At 54.6% G+C, this 22,251-nt stretch overlaps 2 protein-coding genes and 1 non-coding gene across 6 annotated transcripts in view; 2 read left to right on the plus strand and 1 right to left on the minus strand.

Moving 5' to 3' along the window:
* Positions 1-7,937: 7,937 nt before the first annotated feature.
* Positions 7,938-11,711, plus strand: LITAFD (LITAF domain containing). 3 transcript variants are annotated; one of them, XM_028145545.2, is made up of 5 exons: positions 8,001-8,107; positions 8,317-8,363; positions 9,947-10,063; positions 11,273-11,417; positions 11,567-11,711. In XM_028145545.2, the coding sequence occupies exons 1-5, from the start codon at positions 8,091-8,093 to the stop codon at positions 11,673-11,675; spliced, it is 435 nt and encodes a 144-aa protein (XP_028001346.2). In that variant the 5' UTR covers positions 8,001-8,090; the 3' UTR covers positions 11,676-11,711. The 3 variants fall into 3 exon arrangements, with proteins under 3 accessions (XP_028001345.2, XP_028001346.2, XP_054570213.1); XM_028145544.2 differs by lacking the exon at positions 8,317-8,363 and having other exon boundaries at positions 7,938-8,107; XM_054714238.1 differs by lacking the exons at positions 8,001-8,107; positions 8,317-8,363 and adding an exon at positions 9,258-9,344.
* Positions 11,712-12,733: 1,022 nt separating this feature from the next.
* On the plus strand, positions 12,734-12,812 carry MIR9301 (microRNA mir-9301). Its single transcript, NR_129039.2, has one exon. It is a non-coding gene; the product is annotated as a microRNA mir-9301 (primary transcript).
* A 4,609-nt stretch (positions 12,813-17,421) lies between these two features.
* USP7 (ubiquitin specific peptidase 7) overlaps positions 17,422-22,251 on the minus strand; it is a 71,111-nt gene continuing 66,281 nt past the window's right edge. For both annotated transcript variants that reach the window (XM_008141597.3, XM_054714719.1), the window contains exons 26-31: positions 21,468-21,568; positions 20,418-20,517; positions 19,658-19,777; positions 19,386-19,457; positions 19,178-19,268; positions 17,422-18,725 (exon numbers count right to left, since the gene is read on the minus strand). In XM_008141597.3, the coding sequence (XP_008139819.2) occupies positions 18,619-18,725; positions 19,178-19,268; positions 19,386-19,457; positions 19,658-19,777; positions 20,418-20,517; positions 21,468-21,568 (591 nt within the window). In that variant the 3' untranslated portion in view covers positions 17,422-18,618. The remainder of the gene's footprint in view (positions 18,726-19,177; positions 19,269-19,385; positions 19,458-19,657; positions 19,778-20,417; positions 20,518-21,467; positions 21,569-22,251) is intronic.

The raw sequence follows: 22,251 nt of genomic DNA on the forward strand, positions 1-22,251 counted from the left end.
GAGATGAGGAACTTGGTCAAATATCAAGGGTGACCAGGTATTGAGGGTGAGGGATTCTGGCCAAACCAACTTGAGAGGACTCTTGCTAAAACTGGACTGTACAAGGACAAAGACAGGAGCCCAAGGTCAAGCAGAGGGCTCAAAGAAGCCAGCCTAAAGTTTGGTCAAGAAGAGACTCTAGCCCTTGCTGGTTATCTCAATGGTTAGAGTGACAACCCTCCTCCTCCTCCTTCCCCCTACCCCCGCCCTGCCACTGAAGCATCTCAGGGCACCATACCTGGGTTGCAGCTCCATCCCCAGCTCTGGTCAGAGTGTGTGCAGGAGGCAACCAATCAATGTGTTTCTCTCACATCGAAGTTTCTCTCTCCCTCCATCTCTCTCTCTCTTTCCCTCCCCCCACCCTCCCTTCCACTCTCTCTAAAAAAGGAGGGGGGAGCCCTACCCGGTTTGGCTCAGTGGATATATCATCGGCCTGCGGACTAAAGGGTCCCAGGTTCGATTCCAGTCAAGGGCATGTATCTTGGTTGCGGACACATCCCCAGTAGCGGGTGTGCAGGAGGCAGCTGATTGGTGTTTCTCTCTCATCAATGTTTCTAACTCTTATCCCTCTCCCTTCCTCTCTGTAGAGAATCAATAAAATATATTTATTTAAAAAGGGGGGGGGGGGTATTCTCAGGTAAGGATTAACAAAAAAGAGAGAAACTATTTATATATGTATAAATAGTCTCCATGTCCCTCCTGTGCTCAAAACCCTCCAGTGACTCCGTATTGCTCTTTAAGTAAATCCCAGCCCTCCTGCTGTAACACTCCAGATTTGACTGAGCTGAATATGAGAAAGTTCCAGAAAGAAGCTGGTGTGAGATGGAGGTTGCTATCTGTGCCGCGTGAAAGAGGCCTGGAGTTTCTGGGCCTCAGTTGATACAGCAGGTCTGCAGTCCTCAGACTTGGGTGTCTCCTGCATCCTCGCTCCATCATCCTTTAACATTGGCCTCTGGTGGTCTCCGGGTCACACAGCAGCATGGGGAGAGGCAAAGGAGCGTCTTCTCATCTCTAGAGTCTCAACACCATTATCTAGCGAGCCCCACGGCTCTCTGGGCTCCCCTTAGAGTTCTCATCTAAACCTCTCATCACTTTGCCTACCAGTTCATTTCTGTCTCCCAGTGGCCACAGCTCTGGGAACACAGAACATCACCTATCGGGCCCAGCAGGCGCCTCCAGTGCCCAGCCCGGCACAGAGTCCCTGCGAGCAGGCTTGAATCGTGACTGAATGCACGATGGGTGAAATGAATGCGTGCATGAAGCCATTTCCCGCAGCGCCCCTTCATCTTCTCCAAACACAGAAATGCTGACCCGGGAACTGGAGTGAACTGGTCCGAGACTTCCCGGAGGCCTTCCTGTAGGAAATGCCAAATGGAGTCTCAACCGGTGGGAAGAGCGTTCTAAGCAGAGGATCAGCAGAACTGAAGGCCACGTCCCATCCCCCCTCCCTCCCTCCCAGCTCCGGGAGGTGCTGCCACCCCCAAGGGGGTGCTTCGGGCATGTGGTAGGGCCTCCACAATCATCCCAATGACAGGGGCACTCCTGACACGGAGAGCAGGGGCCGTGGCTGTGGAGGCGAGGCAGTGCAGTCTTAATGAAGAGTCACCCACAGAGAACAGCTTCCAGCGCCCCCCACACCGTCAGCGGGACACCTCCTAGAACTGTCCCCCCCGCCCCCCCGCCCCACGCAAGCGCAGGCTCCCTCACAATCACCATCCCAGCAGATGGGCATGTGTTTCCACGGAGGAATCGACACATCGTCCCCAGACCTGCCTGCCCTGACTGCTCTGCCCAGTGCCTGCTGCTCAGGTCAGACAAATATTCTGCATCACTTCCTGTTTCCTCCCGTTCTCCCATCGTGTCGGGAAGCCACTGTGTGTTTCTGGAACACATTCTGGTGAAGGGGGAGGAGGGCCCATCCAGCTGTGCTGAGCTAGGTGTGCAGGCTCTGGGGACAGGTGGCGAGTGACTAGACTCTGCCCACATGCAGATCTGGGGGCACTCTTCCCAGGATGCCTCGTTCTGGCCGTTACACCCAATTAGGGGACCCTCTGCCCACCCTGAGCCAAAGGTAGTGCCCCTCCGATCAGTCTGTCCCATCCATCCCCCGTCTTCGCCATCGTTTCACTCTCCTCCCCATATGGTTGTCTGGCATCTGCTTCCCCCACTAACATATGAGCTCCCGGGCCAGGCACCTCGTCTGCCTTGCTTGGTTTCCTAGACTGACACATAGTAGGTGCTCATGTTGAAGAAACAAGGGTCTGTCGCTGATGAGGGACCAGGCATAAGACTCAGTTTTCCCTTCCGTAAGACTGTGCTGGGAGAGCCTGCAGGCGAGAGGGAGCTGAGAACTTCACCCTGGGCTGGTGGGGAGACGCGGGACGGAGCGGGTCCTGCCTCAGCCCTGGTCCACCCGGGCTGACCCCATGTGAGCAGCTCTTGTAGCTGGAAGCTGCTCGGGGTGAGCTCCAGGGGTGGCTGCTGAAAGGGGGGGAAGATGGACCCAGGAGCACCCCACCCCCGTGTGAGCACTCCCCACACCCAGATACTCCTTCCACACACCCCTCCCACATGGACACACACACACACACACACACACACACACGCCTCCACATACATACATACCTGCGTCCACATGAACAGCCCACGCAGCTACTCATGGACACACACATCTCCCCACACACCACCAGACGCAAACACCACAGATGGAAACATGCACACCCACACCTCCCATCACACAGCTCCTGGGTCAGACCAGACCCCTAGCGCTTTCTCGGTCTAGAAACAGGCAGGCCTTGGGGGTGGGGGGTGTCAGAGAGTGCTGGGGCAGGGGTGGATGGCCATGGGAAGAGGTAACTCTGTCACCCTCCTCCGCCCGGGGTGCCTGCTCTCCAGGGAGAGGGCCTCCCCTGGTGCCCAGGCAAGGAGGGCCCCTCCCTTCACTCCCTCCCCTGAGTAAGCATGGGCTCACTCACCTCCCGCCCAGCTCCCCGCTGGGAGGAAGAGAAAGCAGACAGGGGGTTGGCTGAGCTGGAAATTCCACCCAGAGAGGTTAGGGGACGCCCGTGTGACCCAGCAGGTCCCCACCCAGGGCTCCCGGCTCCCCACGCACCTGGAACAGGTGGAAACTCACTGATGGGCAGGAGGAGAAGGGAGGATGGGATCCAGGTAAAGCCCAGGCCCCTCAGCAACCCATTCCTCCTCCCCACACACTTGCCCAATAATTGCAGTTACAATTCATTCCTCTGGATTCCCTCCTCATCACATCGCCTCCCTGGGAGCTAGGCCCTCTGGGAAGAGAGGATGAACAGGAAGGAAAAAATGTCCCATCCCATTTTCCCCTTAAGCAGCCCAGCTTCAGAGTCTTCCTTATTTCTCTAGAAGGAAGCATAGCCCAGAGAGGGTAAGTAAAGTGCCCAGGGTCACACAGCAAGAAAAACCAGGGAAGCTGCCAACACCAGGCTCATTCCCTTCCCAGGATGGCCTGCCGCCTGCTCTGGCTTTCATGACTCTGCTTACTTAATTTATTATTGTCATGGTTATTACTATTACTAATTGCTAACTCATTGCAAGCTTTCTACATGCCAGGCACAGGGCTCAGTGTTTCATATGGATTCCTTTCATTCATCACTCACTCAACACATCTTTAGTGAGCATCTACTATGTCCCAGGCACTGTGCTAGGTACTGGGGAGAGAGCTGTGAACAAAATTGGGAAGGATCCTCTCCTCATGGAGCTGACGTTTTGAGGGTAATGGATGATGATGAAGTAAACTAGTACATGAACCAGTTAATTCCAGACAGAGGTAATGTGTCAAAATTGAACCTGGTAGTTATGGGAGAGTGTGGGTGGCTCCTCTTGCCCAGGGTCTCTGGCCACCCTCCATGAGGAGTGGCATGAGAGCTGAGTTTGACGATGAAAACGAACCACGCGATATCTTGGGAAAGAGCACTCCTGGCACAGGAACAGCAAGTGCAAATGCCCGGGGGCAGGACGGAACAAACAGAAAGGAGGCATGTGCGAAGGATCAGCCAGCAAGGTCAACCTGCCTCACTGAATTTTCGTAACACTCAGCAGGAAGGATTGTTAGTACCAGATCTCTTTTGCCGAGGAGGAAACTGAGGCCTGCCTGGGCTCTAGCAGCTGGGAGTGACAGCCCATGCTCTGACCACCTACTTTCTCCTCTATGCCAGGCCTTATGTGGGGGGTGCAAAGGTTATAACAAACAATTAACAACATCCTCTGGGAGCCCTGAGCCCTGCAGAGAACTGATCCTCACAGAAGAGGCCCAGGAAGAGCCCAGCCAGGTCTCATGGCTCCCCCAGCGACCCTGTGTCTGGGTGCAGAGAGACTGGGTTCTAACCTGGCTCCCCCACAGCCCTGCGGTGTGACCTTGTGCTGGCCTCAAGCCCTCTCTTGACTCCTCATTCCTTCCAGCCTGGCCTGAAGGAGACAGCGTGGGACAGGAGTCCTCAGCCCCAGGACAGGATGGGGAACACCCTTCAAAGGAGGGTAGCAGGGGCGGCCCTGCTGCCTGCGTCCCTGCCCAGTATGGGGACCTCTCAGCCCAGCAGACTCCAAAGGGATAAGGTGAGGCTGACTCACGCAGCCTGGTGCTGCCCCCTGGTGGCCATATCCGGGATGGTTGGGCGCCCAAGCACATCGTCCATCAGCCATTCATTCACCCTCAGAGTGTCCCATTCAGACACTGCAGCCAGGATCCCAGCCCTGGGCTAGGAGGACCATCATCCTCAAAATCCCCAAAGAAGGCAGTCTCCAACCCCATCCCAAGATGTGTAACCGCAAGTCTGTACAAGGACCGCGGGTCCTGGGGTGTGGTATCCAGGGGATTTGAAGCTAAATGGGGCTGGGCTCTGATGAGTGGATCATGCAGCTCATTCATTCATCTGTTCGTTCATTCACTAGTTCACTCATTCACACATTGAACCTGTGTTAATTGAGCACCTCCTCCATGCCGGTGCTGGGGGAAGCAGTACACCACACCTCAGACACCAATGCATTCCGGGGTGTGGACGCCGTGGCTATTGGTAAGGAGTTGGAGGGGAGGTCAGGGGTCGGCTGGGACAGGGTCAGCTGGAGCCAGGCATTCCTTTTCCCAGGAAGACGACGCCTTTGTGGGAATCAGGAAAGGGCTTCCTTCAAGACACTTTCCCCTCTTCAGCTGAAAAACGGTGTAAGAGTGCACGGCTCTATGGCGCCCGGATACAAGTGGCACTGGCTACGCCGGGCACACCTGCCTGCCTGCTGCCCCCTCCCTTCCCAGGTGGCACCTTCACCTTGATCAGACCGCACAGCTTAGCCTGTGCTAGACCTTCACATAAATAGAATCACAGAAGACCTACTCTTTTTAGGTCAGGTTTCTTCTTTTTAATTTTTTTTTTTTTTATTGATTTCAGAGAGGAAGGGAGACGGAGACACAGAAACATCAATGATGAGAGAGAATCAACAATCAGCTGCCTCCTGCATGCCCCACACTGGGGATCCAGCCCACACCCCGGGCATGTGCCCTGACGGAGAATTAAACTGTGACCTCCCGGTTCACAGGTCGCACTCAACCACTGAGCCACGCCAGCCGAGCAGGTCAGGTTTCTTTTGCTCAAGATCATTTTTTGAGATACATTCATCTTGCTGAGTACATCAGTAATTCATTGTCTTTATTGCTGCACAGCAATCCTTGGTATAAATACACACAATCTGTTTATTCACTCACCTGTTGACAAATATTTGGGTTGTTTCTAAATTTGGGGTATTCCGAATTTTCTCATGTGGATCTCTTTTTGAACACACATTTTTATTTCTCCTGGTAAAAACCTGGGAGTGGGACTGCTCCCTATGGTTTTCTTTCTTCCTTCCTTTTTTGTATATTGCCTTTCCTGTGTTTTCTTCTGTGAAGTGTCTGTTGATCTTTTGCCCACTTTTAATATTGCATTTTTAAAATAACTATTTCTGAGTGGAAGGAGATCTTTTATATTCTGGATACCTGTGCTTTTTGTCACACATATGGACTGCAAATATTTTCTTCCAGCCATGGCTTGCCTTCTGTTTTCTCTGTGGTGTCTTTTAAAGAGCTGGCTCTCAGCTCTGATGAAGTCATTTTTTCAGGTTTTTCTTTTATGGCCTGTGCTCTGTGTCCCCTGTAAGAGATCTTTTTTTTATTAATATGTTTTTATTGATTTCAGAGAGGAAGGGAGAGACAGAAACATCTATCGGCTGCCTCCTGCACACCCCACACTGGGGATCGAGCCGCAACCTGGGCATGTGCCCTGACTGGGAATCGAACTGTGACCTTATGGTTCATGGGTCAACGCTCAACCACTGAGCCACACTGGCTGGGGGCCCCTAGAAGAAATACTGATAAATAATCACATTTGTTTGTTTTGGGTTGCTTTCAGTGTTTCAGTGTTGCTTTGCTCTTTTTTACATACTTTCTTTGTAATTAGAAAATATATGATATAGTTCCAAAGTCAGCTCAATAAAGCAAAGTATATTTAGAGAGGGCCTGCTTTCTCTCCTGTCTCCCTCAACATCAACCACTTTAGTTTTCTTATTAATCCTTCCTTTATTTCTTCTTGGAAATTATAGACCTCCCTCCCTGTTTCCTTACAGACAGTAGCACTATATCTATCTATCTATCTATCTACCTACCTATCTATCTATATGTGTGTGTGTGTGTGTGTGTGTGTGTGTGTGTGTGTGTGTGTATGGAGATACTCATATATCTTGTTTGTTGTTCTTAGCACTCTATCCTGGAGAGACTACGTCATAGTAATATATGGAGATTTTCCTCTTTTTCTTTTTTCCTCCTTCCTCTCCCTACCCCCTCCCTCCAATCTCTCTCTCTCCTTTCTTCACTCCCCTCTTGCCCTGTATTTTCCGTAGCTGAAGAGTTGCTGTGCACAGAGACATTTTCAGTTTTTGTCTAGTTCTTGCTGCTGCCTTGAAGAGCCTTGTGTTTGCGTCATTTGACATTTTTGCTGGTCTACCTTGGGATGGGTTTCTAGAAAGTACTACTAGGTCAACCGGTCCCACACCTGCCACTCTGCTAGAGACTCGCCCTAGCTCTTGGTTGCTGCCAGCTTGATGGCCCTGCAGGCTCCCCCGGATGTTCCCCAGAACAGCGCGGCGCCCTGAGCAGCCACAGAGGACACTGTCCAGGCGCGTGCCTGCGGCACACATCCTGCCTGCGCTCTCCCTGGCCGAGCCGGCGCGCCCACGGTGGGAGCATCTATTCTGGGCTACTCAGGCCACTGATCACTTCACAGCGGCCATGCTGCCTTCGGGTGCTGCACCTGGAGGAACCCTACAAGGTAGCTGTCATTATCCCCATTTACAGAGGAGTCAGCCAGGGGATGAGGCTGGAGAAAGTGAGGATCTAGCCCAAGCTCACAGCTGAACAAGCAGGAGAGGCAGTTGAGGAGGTGATACACAGACACACATTATACACCTGTAGCACAGGTGTACATATGTGTACAGGTATACACATGTGCGAATATACATAGACAGACCCAGGTGTACACATATTGACTGTATGCGTATACCTACATACACATGTGTGCATGTATGTACACCTACTTCTAAATAGGACATGAGCATCCTCACAGCTAGATCTCTGCCGAGAGCAGGATCAGTCCCTCAAGGCAGAGTCGCCAGCTCCGAGCAGATTCACATCTGGGAGGCCCGGGATGGGTGCTCCCACTCTGCCCCGTGACCAGGGCGCCGGCGCCCACTCTGCCCACAGGGGGGCGGCGGACACGGCCAAGGGCCACCTTCAGAGGGCCCCCAGCTGGGCGCCTGGCAGGCTGCCCTCCTGCAGGGCCGGGTGAAGCTCCCCTCAGCCATTGTGAGGACACACAGCACAATGGCCGTTCCTCCTGAGCCAGGCCCAGCAGAGGCTCCGAGGCCTGCACTCCTGTGCGCGGGCCGCCAGCCGCCATGCGGGCTCCTGGGGACAAGCACTCGGCCGCTCAGAACTCGGAACCCGATCCTGCTCGGATACCATTGCTGGAACAAAGGGCCTCCAGGGTCCCAAGATGGAACCCTCCCATGGGTGAGAGTGCCCTTCAGGTGTCGGCTGGAGAGGCCAGGGACGGGCGGAGGACGGGGCTCGGGGAGCAGAGAGATTGTGTCCCCTTGCTGAGCGGGTCGCTCACTCCAGTCCTCACCCCACCCCCACCCCAAGTCCTGCTGTCCCCCACCTGGGTCTGTGTGACTCAGGGGGACAAAGTGGGCCTTCACATCCTGTGCCCTCTCCTAAAGTGCCACAAAGAAGTCGCAGAAAAAAGATAAGGACTCCCCCAAGTCAGGTATGACCTGCCCTCCTCTCCCAGCCTGCCCCGTGTGCCCAGACACCAAGACAGATGGGGTGGGGTGGGGTGGGTTAGGGTTAGGGTTACAGTTACGCTTAGGGTTCTGGCCATGCTGATGTGAGTGTGGGTAAGTCACAGAATCCCTTTGAATCTCATAGGAGAACTGGTTGAGAGGATGAAGAGATGAGGTAGGCCGGGAAGGTGCTAACTCAGTGGAGACTGGGAGTTTCTAGTTGGGGCAGGTACTGAATTTCTGACCTTCAGTTTTGTCATCTGTAAAATGGGTACAAAAATGAGGTGAGGTGGGACTGCTGGGGGCACCGGATGGGAGTCTAGACTGTGTGGCAGGACGTGTGGGGGAGTTGCTTCCATGCTCCTACTCGGGGTAAAGGCATTGGAGGAGAAATCCAGCCCCGCCCCCCCAAATCATGAAGCTAATTTCCTGGGAGGGTCAGGTTCCCGTGCAAAGCATTCATGTGGTTCCCAGTGAAACACAAGGGGATCCCCATCCATCACCCACATTGTCATTAAAACTATGGGGCTCCCATTGCACCCCCTCTCAGACACTCTGGGCATCCAGGGTCCCAGAATTTCTTGTCCAAACAGCCCTCCACCTGCGTGCTGGTCCCCAGGGCTGGCCAAGAGCTGACTGCTGGGGTGCCGAGGGACAGAGCTGGGTGTCCGCACTTCGAGAAGCCCCTTTCGGGGCAGGAGGGACCCAAGGTGGGAAGAATGGGGGCAGACCCCAAAAGCCCCTCCCAGAAGGCGCAGGTGCGATGTCGCCACTTCTGGAGCCGTCCTGACCAGAGGCCAGGGCGCGGCCTGGAGCAGCATGTGCTCTGGAGGCAGGCAGCTTAAGTTCCGTCCTTGACTCTGATACTTATTTCCCGGGACCTCAGGCATAACCTCTCTGAGCCTAGTCTCCACATCTGCAAAATTGGAATAACACCCAGCCACCTCCCTGGTGTTTTGGCAAGAGTAAGTGGAGTGAGGGATGGAAAGTGTTTAGTGCAGAGTTTGACACATAATAAATGCTTCAGATTTAAAAAAAAAAAAAAAGGGAGCCCTAGCCGGTTTGCTCAGTGGTTAGAGCACTGACTCACTGACTGAAGGGTCGCGGGTTTGATTCTGGTCAAGGGCACATACCTTGGTTGCAGGCTCGATGCCCGGCCCCCGTCGGGGTGCATGTAGAAGGCAGCCAATCGATGTGTCCCTTTCACACCCATGTTTCTGTCTCTCCCCCTCCCTTCTACTCTCTCTAAAAACCAATGGGAAAATACCCTCAGGTGAGGACTAAAAAGGAAGTATAGGGCCCTGTGCAATTCCCCATCCTCAACTCCTGGCACCGCCTCTAGAAGGTCTTACATCCTAGGACAACGAGGGTGCATTGGAGTCAGAAATGCCTGGGTTTCCCTTTCAGCTCCTCCCTCTATTAGTTACACAACCAACGTGACTCATTCCTCTAGCCTCAGCTTTCTGTCCTGTAAAATGGGCATCTCCCTCAGGCTGACCAAGTTTTTAGTGCCTGGCACTTAGTGGGCCTTCATATCCAAGTGTGTTTTCCTTCCTCTCTCCCAAAGAGCCACCCCCGCTGCCACCTTCTCATTCTCCTCGTCCTCCTCCTTACGCACCACCTCCTCCAGTAATTCATGCACCGCCTCAACCGTACTACCAAGGCCCCCGGGTTATTCACACAGGTGAGTGCTCCTGCCTGCCTCCTCTCCTCGCCCTGGCCATTCCCCAAGACTCTGCCCCACAGCGCCTCCTCCGGGAAGCCCTCCTTCCCTGCCCCCTCAGCCGCCAGTGGCCACTTTGCCCAAAGCCATGAGCGGTTCCCTCCAATGTGGAATCACCAGTGCGGGGAGAGGGGCGGACTGGCACGCAGTAGGTGCTCAGGAAATGTGTGTGGAGTAGAATCCTGTTATCTACTCTGCCAAGGCACTACCCCAACCACAGACGAGGGGGATGCAGACCCCCAGGGTGGGGCCTGGGCTGTGGGATCGTTAAACACACTTGCCGGGAATTCGGGAACACCGGGAAGGCTGAGAGCTGCTGGATTCGGCTGTGAACTCCCGGTGGCCAGAACGAAGGCGGCATCCTCGCTGTTGTCAAGACCACGGAGCCCGTGGGTCACCCCTTCCAGCCAGTTCTTTCCCGAGTTCTCTGCCAAACGGGGTGGCTACATCAGGCTCCAGGTGTCCAAACCCAGCACCCCGCCCCCTGGGCCCCAGAAAAACCCAAGTCCTCATGGCTCTGAGCAGTCCACCAGACCAGGCCCTGCGCCTGGGGTCAGACACCAGAGCCCCTGGGACCAGGCTCCTGACGGGAGACGCAGCCCGCACCGCCCGCCGGGCTGTAGCCAGGCTGCAGGTCTACCAGAGCTGCGCACACGTTTGGTCCCCGTGTACAAACGCAAGAGGAAGAGGCAAGAAGGAGGCTTTCGGGTTTTCTGTTGTGCCGGGGGCGGTCTGTCTGTTTGCAATGCAACTGCTTTCCCGAGGGTGTCGGTGGCAGCTTTCTGACTGCGGGTTAGCAGCAGCTGTGGCCGAGTCACACAAAAGCCCCCGAGGGGCTGCGTGGGCGGGTGTCCTGGGAACACACTGGATTGACGTGGAGTTTAAACCCAGAGAGGCTCCCAGCTCCCTGGGTCCCTGGTCAGAGCGGCGGGGGGTCTGGACTGAGGAGGCCTGAGCCCTGAGGCTGGTGGTTGGACTGAGGAGGCCTGAGCCCTGAGGCTGGTGGTTGGAGGGAAAGGGGCTGCTGGGGGCTTGGGCCCACGTGCACGGTCTGGGTGCTCGGGGAGCACGGGAACCTGCAGAGGGCACAGGCCACGCGAGGGTCCGCCCAGTGGTGGACGCTGAGGAGAGGGGTGTGAGGTCTGACCCTCCCCCTTCCCGCCCCCCAAGCTGTGTTCAACGGCGTGCCTGTGGTGGCGTCTCCCATGCCCATAAACTACCTGTGTCCGTACTGCGGGAACTACGTCGTCACGGTGACCACCCCGATCCCGGGGGTCCTCACCTGGCTGCTGTGCACAGGCCTCTTCGTGTTTGGGTGAGTAGGCACCCTGACCATCGGCGGGGAGGGCCTGCTGGCTGGGGAGGGCTGGCCGGGCAGAGGCGGGGGGCGGGGGGCGGTGCAGGCGTGGCAGGGCACACCCAGCCTGGCCCCTGGCCCACGGCCCACTGCTCCCGAGGCTGCAGGTGTGTCCTGGGCTGCTGTCTCCTCCCCTTCTGCGTGGACAGTTTAATGGACGTGAGTCACACGTGTCCCGTGTGCCGGCGGGAACTCTTCCGCTTCCGTCGCCTGTGAACCTCCACGAAATAAATGTCTAATAAGTGACCTTTACCTGCCCGTGTCTGTGCTACTGGGGTTCCCTCACCCTCCTGCCCAGGGCTGTGACGGACCGAGGCAGTGCCCACCCGCCCTTCCCCTGCCCTCCCGTCTCCACAGGTCACGTGGGCGCTCGGACCGGCGCCTGCACACAGCAGGGCCTCCGTTAGCTCCGGGGGCGAATGAAGGCTGCCTAGCCCTCCCTTCGCAGGGTCCATCCCCTCCTGACCTCTTAAAAACCACAATCCCCTCATTGATCCGTTAAGCTCCTAAGTCCACATCTCCAGCCAACAGGTCTCAAGATGACTCTTCCCACCTCTTCATGTGGCCCTGGGCGCTGGGGAGGGCAGGACCACCTCCCGGCACTGACCCCACCCCTCAGCAGCACCCTGTGCTGCCCTCGTTGCCCCACAATGATTTCTTCCCCTCCTTGATACCCCACCCTGCTCTTCCTGGAGGGAGGTACCAGCCCCTCCCTGCCGGGCCTCCCTGCCCCAAGTCTTGCCCACTCCCTCCGGGCCTCGCCAGCAACCAGCGACTGGAACATAGCAAGTTCAATTGCCAGGTGAGAATTAGTAACTTCAGCTCTGATTATGCCAGACGCCTGCCTAGAACTTTCCAGGCTCGGGACTGAGTTGACATTTTAACATGGGGTCACCTGGGGCCATTGTGAGTGGGCCCCTGCCTCTCCCCCCCCCACCCCCCCCGTGCTGCTGCCCACCCACCACGCGTCCAGACGCCTCCCTGTGCTGCCCCTGGAGCGCCCCGCCCGGCCCCCCTCACCCATTCCTGCCGTCGGGCCCAGCAGGGCCATCACTTATTCTCGGGCCTCTGCCACTTCCCCAGGGGCGCAGGTGATTCACGGGAGCTGGGAAGGAAATCCTCCCAAATCTGTCCCCACGCCCCAAGCAGAGGTTTAATTCTTGCAATTCCTTCATGGCCACAGCACAGTAGGCATCCTGCAGGCCACGGTGACTGCGGGAACTGGAGAAAGCTTAGACGTTAAAAGGCCCTCGCTGGCTTAGGACGGATGCTTGTGGGTAAATGAGTCTGCTGGGGATGAGGTCAGGGGTGGGCATGCGCTGACCTCATCCCCAGCAGACTCATTTACCCACAAGTGGAGGGCCATCTCACTTGGCAAAACACAAAAATATATGATCCCACCCTTCTTTTCAATTAAAATGAATTTCTGAGAGAAGGAAGTGAAGGAATTAGGGGGCAGAAGGGCCTGTGAAGTCCATCTCATTCACTGAAGTGTGGCAGGGGGTCGGCTGCAATGCTCCCCCATCCTGGGCACATGATGCCAGGGCCGGAGGTGGCTGGTCCAGATCCAAGAACTGGACCAGCAGCTGGAAACTCGGCCTGTCCGCCCAAGATGAATGCAGTGCAGCAGCGAGAAACGGTACGGCGGCAGCAAGATGCACGTGTGCGGTGTGCATGTGCTGTGTGCGCCTGCGCAGAGCTGAGGCGTGGAGGCACTGAAGCATGGCGATGGCCTCTTAAGCCGCCGTCCACAGGCAGACGTTCCTGGAGCCAAGCAGTCAGGTGAGAGCTGCTCTGGCCACACCTGCTGTGGCAGCGCTGACAAGTACAGGGTCGCACCAGCCAGGGGGTGGGTCACACCAGCCAGGGGAAGGGTGAGATTTCTCCAGACCGGAATGTCAGCCCTGCAAAGATGCCCCAGCAGCTGCCCCACTGCCATCTCCTGCACCCCCAGATGCCCTGGGGAGCCAGGGGAGCACCGACTTCCCAGGAGGCACTAGTTGTGGGACTAAGAGTCCCAATTTCCACATCCAAACAGAGACCCATTTTATCTTTTTAAATATATTTTTATTGATTTCAGAGTGGAAGGGAAAGAAACATGAGGATCATTGATCAGCTGCCTCCTGCACGCTCCTCACTGAGGATGGAGCCCGCAACCCAGGCACGTGCCCTGACTGGGAACCAAATCATGACCTCCTGGTTCATAGGTCAATGTTAACCTCTGAGCCACACCAGCTGGGCCCAAGACCCATTTCAGTGAGATTTCAGGATTACAGAAGGTGAAGCATCTGACAAACTAGACCCCAGTTCCTGGGAACCAATCCCTCATTTACAATAAACCCGAACAGAGTGGCACCAAATGGACCCAGGGCGACAGAAAGGCCTCGGGTCTACACGTGGGGCCCACCAACGGGTCCCATGTTCCAAGGCGAGGCCATGCTGTCACAAACAGGGTGAGTGTGTCGTCACGGAGGGAAGGGCGGGTCACAGAGGCAGAACGGGCCCATCGGCCACCACCATCCGGAGGAGGAAGTCTTGAGCTGGGACTTGGCCAACCCCCGGCTCAGAGGAAGCCCATGCCCCTGCCGAGGGGCCAGGCTTTGCGGGTTGGTCACAGGGCAGGCCCGGCTCTGCCTCCGGCTGGAGCGAGTCATCTGAGGAGCTTGACTGCAGGCCGGTGTCTCGTCCCACGCTGGCCAGGAGACTGGCTGGTTTTGACTTGGATGCCCAGACAGCTGCACAGTTAGTCCCGACAGCGACGTCCGTAGCAGACGCAGGGCCACGGTGGCACAGGAGCACACTGCCCGCTGTTGGGCTGGTGTCCCAGCCCTCTTTCACTCACCTGGCTCAGACACCACGCACCTTCAACAAGGCCCGGCCCGGCCCCGGGCAGCACCCTTGCGAGAGCCATGGACCAATCCCCAGGCTGTGTGATTGACGACCCAATGTTAAGAAAATATTGTCAACTTTTAACATTGGGAAAGTCGCACTGAAAATCCAGACTCCTCAGCTTCTTTGAAAACTCAGGTGCGCAGGATGCACATTCAGCAAGCGTCCGACTCAAGCACGTCTGCCCCCTCGGCCCAGCCCTCCCTCTCCCTGCATCCCAGGGCGATCTTACTCGCTGCCTTGGACACCTGGGCCCAGAGCATCATTTCCACTTCTTAGTGGCCTCGTGTCTGAGCCTGGTCCCAGGGCGGCCTCGGTTCTCCTGTCCCAGGACCTCACTGTAGAACCAGCCGGGGCGCATGGGGCACAGCCTGTCTCCCTGTGCCCAGCTTTCCCTAAAGGCTGACTTGGTTTTTCCATGCAGGTTTGTCTCTGCACCAGCTGGGAGCTGCCAGCAGTGCGGCCTGGAGAGCGTGTCCGGCAGGGCCCAGCGCTCAGAGGGAGACCGTGCCCTGCCCTGGGCTCCTGCAGCTCCCACTGGGGCACCCGGGGGCGGGGTGGCACATGGCAGTGAGGTGGTTTCGAAGCCAGCTCGGTACTTAGCCACCGAGAGCCCAGCTAGGTGGTCAGCCTCCACGCCCATGTCCTGTCACTCTGGGCGGCCCACATGCCTCGCTGGGAACCGAGACGGGGCGTGCTCAGTGGCAAGCTGAGGACTGCTGACTTGTGGTCAGAGTCAAGACAGGACACGTCCCCACCTTCCTTATCACGGGAGCACAGAGGAGGGTGTGATGCTGGCCTCCCAACCCAGCTCTGCCAGCAGTGAGGCTGACACAGCCGGGGATACCTCCTGCCATTTCCAGTGGCCATCACCTCGAGCCACACCCCGGCTGTGTGGACAGAGGCGAGGAAGCAGGACGGGGGGCGGGGGGCCATGGTTGTACCGACTGTCACGCCCCTCCCGCACCCGCATGCCTGCGAGGAGTGGACATAGCTGACCCTGAACCTGCCACCCTACCCCAATGCCGACTTCACAGAAAGGAGTCTGGAAGGGCTGTGGGTGCCCACTCCTCACTGGTGGGCAAGGGGAAAAGCCAGCACAAAAACCCCCACACCCCCGTGGCTGGGATCGGGAAATGGGGGACTCGGTCCCTATCTGTCCCATGCAGTTCCTGGTCACCCCCGAAGGTCAGGAACACCAGAGCCCCAGTGCTCCGTCTCCCACGTAAACCCCAGCTCATCAGTGCAGCACACCACAAGGGGGAGCATCTGGTTAGTGGCCTTACCCAGCATGGGAGGCATTAGCCACATGGCAACTTGCAGTTTACACCCTCGGCCATTCTGGCCACACGTGGCTCGTGGCTGCTGCACAGGGCAGGACACGTGAAAAGTCGCTGTGGCAGATGACGCTGGAGAGCCAGGTCACAACACAACTGCCGATGGCCAGGCACGCTGCTCAGTGACCCCCAGGCGTGCGGATCATGGCTCTAACGTGACAGCACCGTGAATGTGTTCAGCGAGGGGCAAGGCGGCCTCCATTCCAATGCACTTCCACCCCAGGGGCCATCCTACTACCCAGCGCTGCGGCCAACCAGGAATCCCCACAGGAGCTCCCTTCCCGCTTTGTCCCGGGGCCGGCAAACTTGGACTTTCACCTGTTTGTTATAAATGAGGTGCACCCAGGCTTGGCCTCACCTCACCGCAGGGTGGTCTGTGGCTGTGTTCAGGCTCCAGCGCAGAGCTGTGTCCCGACCAGCAGCCCGCAGAGCCCAAAGCGTGTCGCGCACTCAACTGCACAGCGGCTCCCAACCAGAACCCCCACCCTCATAGCACCCCAACCGCCACCCGGGCTGCAAAGCGAGGCGCGCCCTGGGAAGGCCTTGCTCAGGAGAGATGGTTCTGGACCCAGCCTGTTCTCACTGCAGCCACACAGCCCTGGCCCGGGGCACTCCGCAGCTGTTTCTCCTTGGTGCCGCGTTGTACACCAAAGCCACACCTCCCAGCACGGCAGACTCGGGTTTTAAAGCGTATTTATTAGTTAGGTACGGCTACTTGCAGACACGACTGGAGACACATGCCTCACTTCCAATGCATCCAACTTGAAGCTCTTAGAGAAAGCCAGCAATCATTTCGAAGGTGGCTCCCGTGCTGGACGGGCAGACACTGGGAGGTGCTCTGGGAACTGCTGTTAAACGGATGGCGATGACAAGCCCTGTCCTCACCTCGTGTGCTTTTCATTTTAACGTGAGCTTCTTCCAGCACACTGCTCCCGTGTGCACGCGGTGGGCGCCTTCCCCTCACACTGTGGGTGCCAGGGACCCAGCGTTCTAGGACTTGGTTCACCACCATGAGACAGCGACATCTTAGAGAGGACAGAGGATGGGACGTCCTCGGGGGTCAGAGTCAGCTATCTGAAACGCAGTGTGTCTCCATCCCTATCCCCGAAACTCAGTTTTATGAGCTCAGAAGACTCTTGATGCCGTAAACTGGGAGTAGAGGGCAAAGGAAACGCCCAAATTGCAAAGTGTTTCTTGTAAAAATATTCATTTACTAACTTCAGGAAGAATTCTGTGACCTAAGACTGTCTCACCTACCCTTAGCCAGAACCCAAAACAAAAAAAATCAACATGTTCTTTGGACGAAGGAGGGGCGGTGCGATCCACACCCCGGCCCAGGGCGGCGCCGGGTGTGAAAGCACACGTCCCAGTGGGACATGGAGAGGGACCACGGGGCACAGGCCACCTGGGGACCAGGAACAGTGCGCTGAGGCGGGCCATGGCTGCTCAGATGCCGGCGGCCTGTTCCACCATTTCAATAATATTTCCAGCCATCTTATTTGTACATGGTGCTCACCTGGAAAACCTTTTATTCCTTAAGCTTAAATGAAACTAGTAAAAGGCAAAAAAAAAAAAAAAAAGGGCAGAACATCAGCAATACTAAAATTTGGGCGTCGGGCAATGGGGGTGAGGGGGGCGAGATAGCTCGGTAAAACCTTATTATAAGTGAAAAGGTTTTCCAAGCCCCTTTCTGGGGAGGCCTGAAAGCTTCCTCAACTTCCACAGCACTCACTGAATTATCATTTTTATAGAAAATTTTATTCAACATACAACATTTTCCAGCAAAAAGGCAATATACAGGAAGAGTTGGTGTAACCGCTGCTACAGAAACAAACAAAAAATACTGGAAAAGAATGAAAAAAAAAAAAAAAGTGTGATCTGCTGATTCTATTTTACTGCACTCAAAACTAGACACGCAGCTGGCATTTAGCTCCAAAATAAAAGGTCGGGACTGAAATAAACTACACACAATGAATATCAACATCAGTGAGTCACCTGTAGATTCACCCAACAAAAAAGTCACCTCCTCCCAGCAGTAAATTGTACATGTTCATTCATTAAATATACAATTTCATTTTTCCTGTTTTTTTTTTCTTTTAACTTTTATACAAAGTCAACAGCTTACTACCACTAGTGAGCATGCCCTCTTTGCTAAAAGGCTCTCTGTTCATCTGTTGTTTTAAAGGAAATTCTATATAATTTTTCACCTGCTTGTATGAACGCGAGATCACTGTCTGCCAACAGGCAGCGTAATACACCTTAATTGTAATTAACAGTGCTTTCCATCTAATAAAAGACCCCAGGACGGCTGTCAGACTGTGCTCCGTGCCGCCCCCTGCAATGGGCTGCACAACTGTAGTGGCTGCCGGAAGTAAGACAGTTTATTAAAAGACCCAGGCGGCTGGGAGAGGACTGAGGAAGGGGCGACAGGACACGCAGTGAAGGAAAGAGTGCTATTTATTAGCTTGTGAGTTTCTCTGTTTTGCCTTTACAGATGCACAAAAGGCCATTGAAATATAACTGAAGGAATACGTCAGACGAGCCTAAACATACGACTTCCTGGCTGCAGGTGGAGGCCGCGACCCCAGCAGGCAGCCAGGCAGCTTCTGCCAACTAGACAGACTATAGACCTCTTGCCAGCGCCACGCACCCCACTAACCTCTTTTCCCCGTATGCTGACAGTTGCCTTGCATGTGGTTACCATAAAATAATTCTCATTGGCATCCAAGCTTTATAAAAACACCTTCATTTTGCTCAAAAAGGGCAGTCAATAGATACAGAGAAGCCAAACCGAACAGCCTCAACAAAATAAAATGAACACCAGCAGCAAATCCTCCTCGGAAGACTCGCTCGAGTGCACGTGTGCCAGAGTCCTCGCTGTTAAAGGGGCACACCCACACGCGGTCCTCGCCTGGCACGCACGGGTGAGGAAGTCAGTTATGGATTTTAATGGCCTTTTCAAGGTAAGTGTAGCGACTTCTCTTTGGGGCTTTGTTGAAGTGGTCGAGCCCTAGCCACGGCCGCGGGTGAGACATGTTACCTGGTGGGGAAAGAGGGGCGATGAGACCACAGAACAAGTACCAGGACCCCTACACCTGTGGTGGCCACACAAGCAGGTATGGGTTCACAGCGACCAGGTGTGGGTTCAGTGAGGCTGGGGCTTGAGCCAAAAAGGCGCCCACACCCTGCCCGCCTGCCTCCGCGGCTTCTCCGGGCAGCTCTGCCAGAGCCTGCCGACCACACGGAGCCTTCACACCTCGACCTTGGAGCTTAGTTCTTTTAGCCACCACGTGACGCAAGACACCTTATAATCCTTAGGAGACTCGATGGGTTCAGGCTACTGTTCCTATCACAAAGGAGGTCAGCAAGCCCAGGCCGCCCCGCTGTGGAAATGGACGGTGGACTCGACCCCGAGCTCTCCGCCTCCAGCTACTTACCGCTGGCTGGTTGGACCTCACCCACACAGAAGGAAAGCAGTGGGAGGGCTCTTACCAGGCTGAGGTTCAAAGTCTTTCAAGTTTACTTCGTACTCATCTTCATTTATGTATTGGTGCCGGCCCATCATCACAATGGCAAATTTAAACTACAAGACAAAAGCGAAAACTCCTCCATGAGCTGGATGCCTCTGTGGAGTCCAGGCCGCTTTCCCAGGAAGCCTCCAGCATGCTGCTCGCTGGTTCCTCGTCCAGTACGCGCGTACCTTCTCAAACTCCTTCTCCTGGATGTCTAGCAGGCTCTGAATCCGCTTCATGACTTCTCTGAAATGCTCGCCCTGTGGACAGGAGAGGACACTGATCACGTGCCTATGTGCACCGTGACAGGGCTCACGGCCCACGGGACGCCACCAAAGCCCATGGTGTGTCCACCAAGGCAGGAAGGCAGATTAAGCAACGCTAATCCAAAGGGGTGGGGGGAGGGCGAGGCTTCAAGTTTTGACATGCAATGCTCAGCCTGTTAGCTATAAAAGCTCACCTGGTGTATCCTCAGCAAGAAAGGGATTCCAAACGTCCCGAACACCTCCTTATGGAAATGTGCCACCGTGATCAGCATCTCATTTTCCTTATCTATGTCTACCTGGTCCAAAGGTATTTCCTGGGGACACAGTTAAACACAGGGAGCAGAGTAAAGCACCTGATGCAGACAAAACATTTTTAATTCTGACCTGCTCCTGCAATGAGGTGGGTAGGTCATTATTTTTGCCAAAATGCCATGTTTGGAGCTTGTTAGAATGGTAAGAATTCAGAACCAGAAAATACCCAAGTGTTTTAAGGAAAATGATGGGTTTTAAGACACCAAATAATGGTTTTTTCCAGTTACTGTGGGAATTCAGCAACTCTAGAAACCAACAGGGACCCAGATTCAGAATAGATTTGTCCGGTGGACCATATTTAAAATTAATGTGCAAGTACAAAGACTATATATGATTCTACTTATATGAGGTACATAGGGTAGTCAAATTCAGAGAGTGGGATGGTGGTTGCCAGGGACTGGCAGAGGGAGATGCAAGTGGGTATGGAGTTTTACTGGGGGAAGATGGGGATTGTGGCAATGGATGGTGGTGACGAGTGCTCAACAGTGTGGATGTACTTAACGCCATTGAAATGTACATTTTAAATGGTACAGGTACGTTATGTAGCTTTTACCACAGCAAGACAATCGGACAAGCGGCTGACAGCTGCCCCACCCACCAAGGACTCAGAATTCTCCCTGGTGCCAAGAACAGGGCAGTTACCTCTATTCGAAACGTTCTACTCGTTGCAGGAGATAAACATTCTAATAGCTCGTCTTCTTGGTGCACACCAATGATTTTGTAGCTTACAATTTCTAGCAGCCTGTACGAACAGGATGGGGGTGGAAGATATAAATTCATGGGGAAACACACTGACAAATTGTTTTCTTATTTTAAAGCTATCAAGATTTGCTTGTCTTCTTTTTAAAAGATTGGAAATGTCGAAAGCAGGCACCCATGGGAGAGGGCACAACACTGGCCAGGTGGCCCCTCGAGCGTGCGATTCAAGGAGAGTGACCTCAGGCCTCGGTGAGGCCGAGTCCCTGGAGCTGATGAATCTCCCTCCACGCGAGGCAGGACTGGAGAAGCTGTGCTCACCGAGCCTTTGGAGGACAAGGGGCTCCAAATATTAATATTAGAGAAAAAACATGCTGGGAGCCAATAGCCACAAGGGCAGGTCTGTCCTGAGCTGACTGTGAGGCGACATAAGGAAAGCGCCCAGCCCTGTCCAGTTTGGCTCAGTGGTTGGAGCACTGGCGCTCGGATCGAAGGGCGCATGCAGGAGACAACCAATTGATTCGTCTCTCTCAATGTTTCTTTCTCTCTCTCCTGAACCCTCCCCTCCACTCTCTCAAAAAATATCAATGGAAAAAAGATCCTTGGGTGAAGATTAAAAGTAAAAAAGAAAAGCACCAGCTCTCTGAAATAAAAACTGGTCATCACATCTGCGGCTTCTGTCCCCAGCCTGAACGTTGCCCAATTTCACAAATGCAGCCCAGCAGCTTTTCCCGTTTCAGTTATCATTCTATTGTCATCACATCCTTCCTCTGCTTGGCTTTCCTACCCGAAGCACACATTTTTACTATAGGTAGTTAATATCAGGAGACTGGAGGGGAGGGGGAAATGGCTTAACCGTGAAATATTGAAAAACAGGCTGAGAGGCGAGTCTGGCAACCGGCACAGGGCTCTGGCTGTGCTGTGTCCACCAGCACACTGCAGGGCTGGGGCTGCTCCCCACTCCTCCTGCCGCCAACGGCTCCAGGAAATACTTGCCTAAGTTTCCCTGATGCCTTCTCCCCGAGCTCTACAGCCTTTTTACATTCTTCTAACAGGTCCCGGACACACCCGTGCTTGTCTGGATATAGTGTTATTTCCTAAGGAATGACAAGATGAAATACATGCTTTAAAGAAAACATAAAGGATCTGCTACAGCAAACCAATTTTGCTTAAAGAAAGAAAACACAGCAACAGATGTTCCCAGCTGTCTCTAGCTCCCCAGGACTCTCACTTACATTCCCGCCATGAGGGCCCCTGGTGTGAGACCTCACTCAGACCATCTGCCTAAACCTGGGCCCACCAAGTACTGAGGGGACTTTAAGAAGTGCCACTTTTGCCCTGAGCCCAGGTTTAGCTCAGTGGATAGAGCATTGGTCCATGGACTAAAGGGTCCCGGGTTCGATTCCCATCAAGGGCACATACGTCAGATACAGGCTCCATCCCCGGCCCTGGTCCAGGCACATGCGGGAGGCAACCAATCAATGTGTCTCTCACATCAATATTTCCTCTCTCTCTCTCTCTCTTTCTACCCAACCCTTCAACTCTCGCTAAAAATCAATGGAAAAATATCCACAGGTGAAGATTAACAATAAACAACAAAAATGCCACTTTCTAGTTATCTGAAAACTATATACTTTTAAAAAAATATATATTTTTTATTGATTTCAGAGAGGAAGGGAGAGAGAGAGAGAAACATCAATGAGAGAGAGTCATTGATTGGCTGCCTCCTGCACAACCACACTGGGGATCGAGCCCACAACCCGAGAATGTGCCCTTGACC

The sequence above is a fragment of the Eptesicus fuscus genome, chromosome 4 (genome assembly GCF_027574615.1).
Source record: "Eptesicus fuscus isolate TK198812 chromosome 4, DD_ASM_mEF_20220401, whole genome shotgun sequence".
Taxonomy (NCBI): Eukaryota; Metazoa; Chordata; class Mammalia; order Chiroptera; family Vespertilionidae; genus Eptesicus; species Eptesicus fuscus.

What these genes read in the sequence shown, in the direction of transcription:
- LITAFD (XM_028145544.2), top strand. Translation starts at nt 7,993, where the DNA reads ATGCGGGCTCCTGGGGACAAGCACTCGGCCGCTCAGAACTCGGAACCC. An exon ending in CCCCCGGGTTATTCACACAG is followed by an intron (nt 10,064 to 11,272) that starts GTGAGTGCTCCT and finishes CCGCCCCCCAAG; the next exon opens with CTGTGTTCAACGGCGTGCCT. An exon ending in ACAGGCCTCTTCGTGTTTGG is followed by an intron (nt 11,418 to 11,566) that starts GTGAGTAGGCAC and finishes CCGAGGCTGCAG; the next exon opens with GTGTGTCCTGGGCTGCTGTC.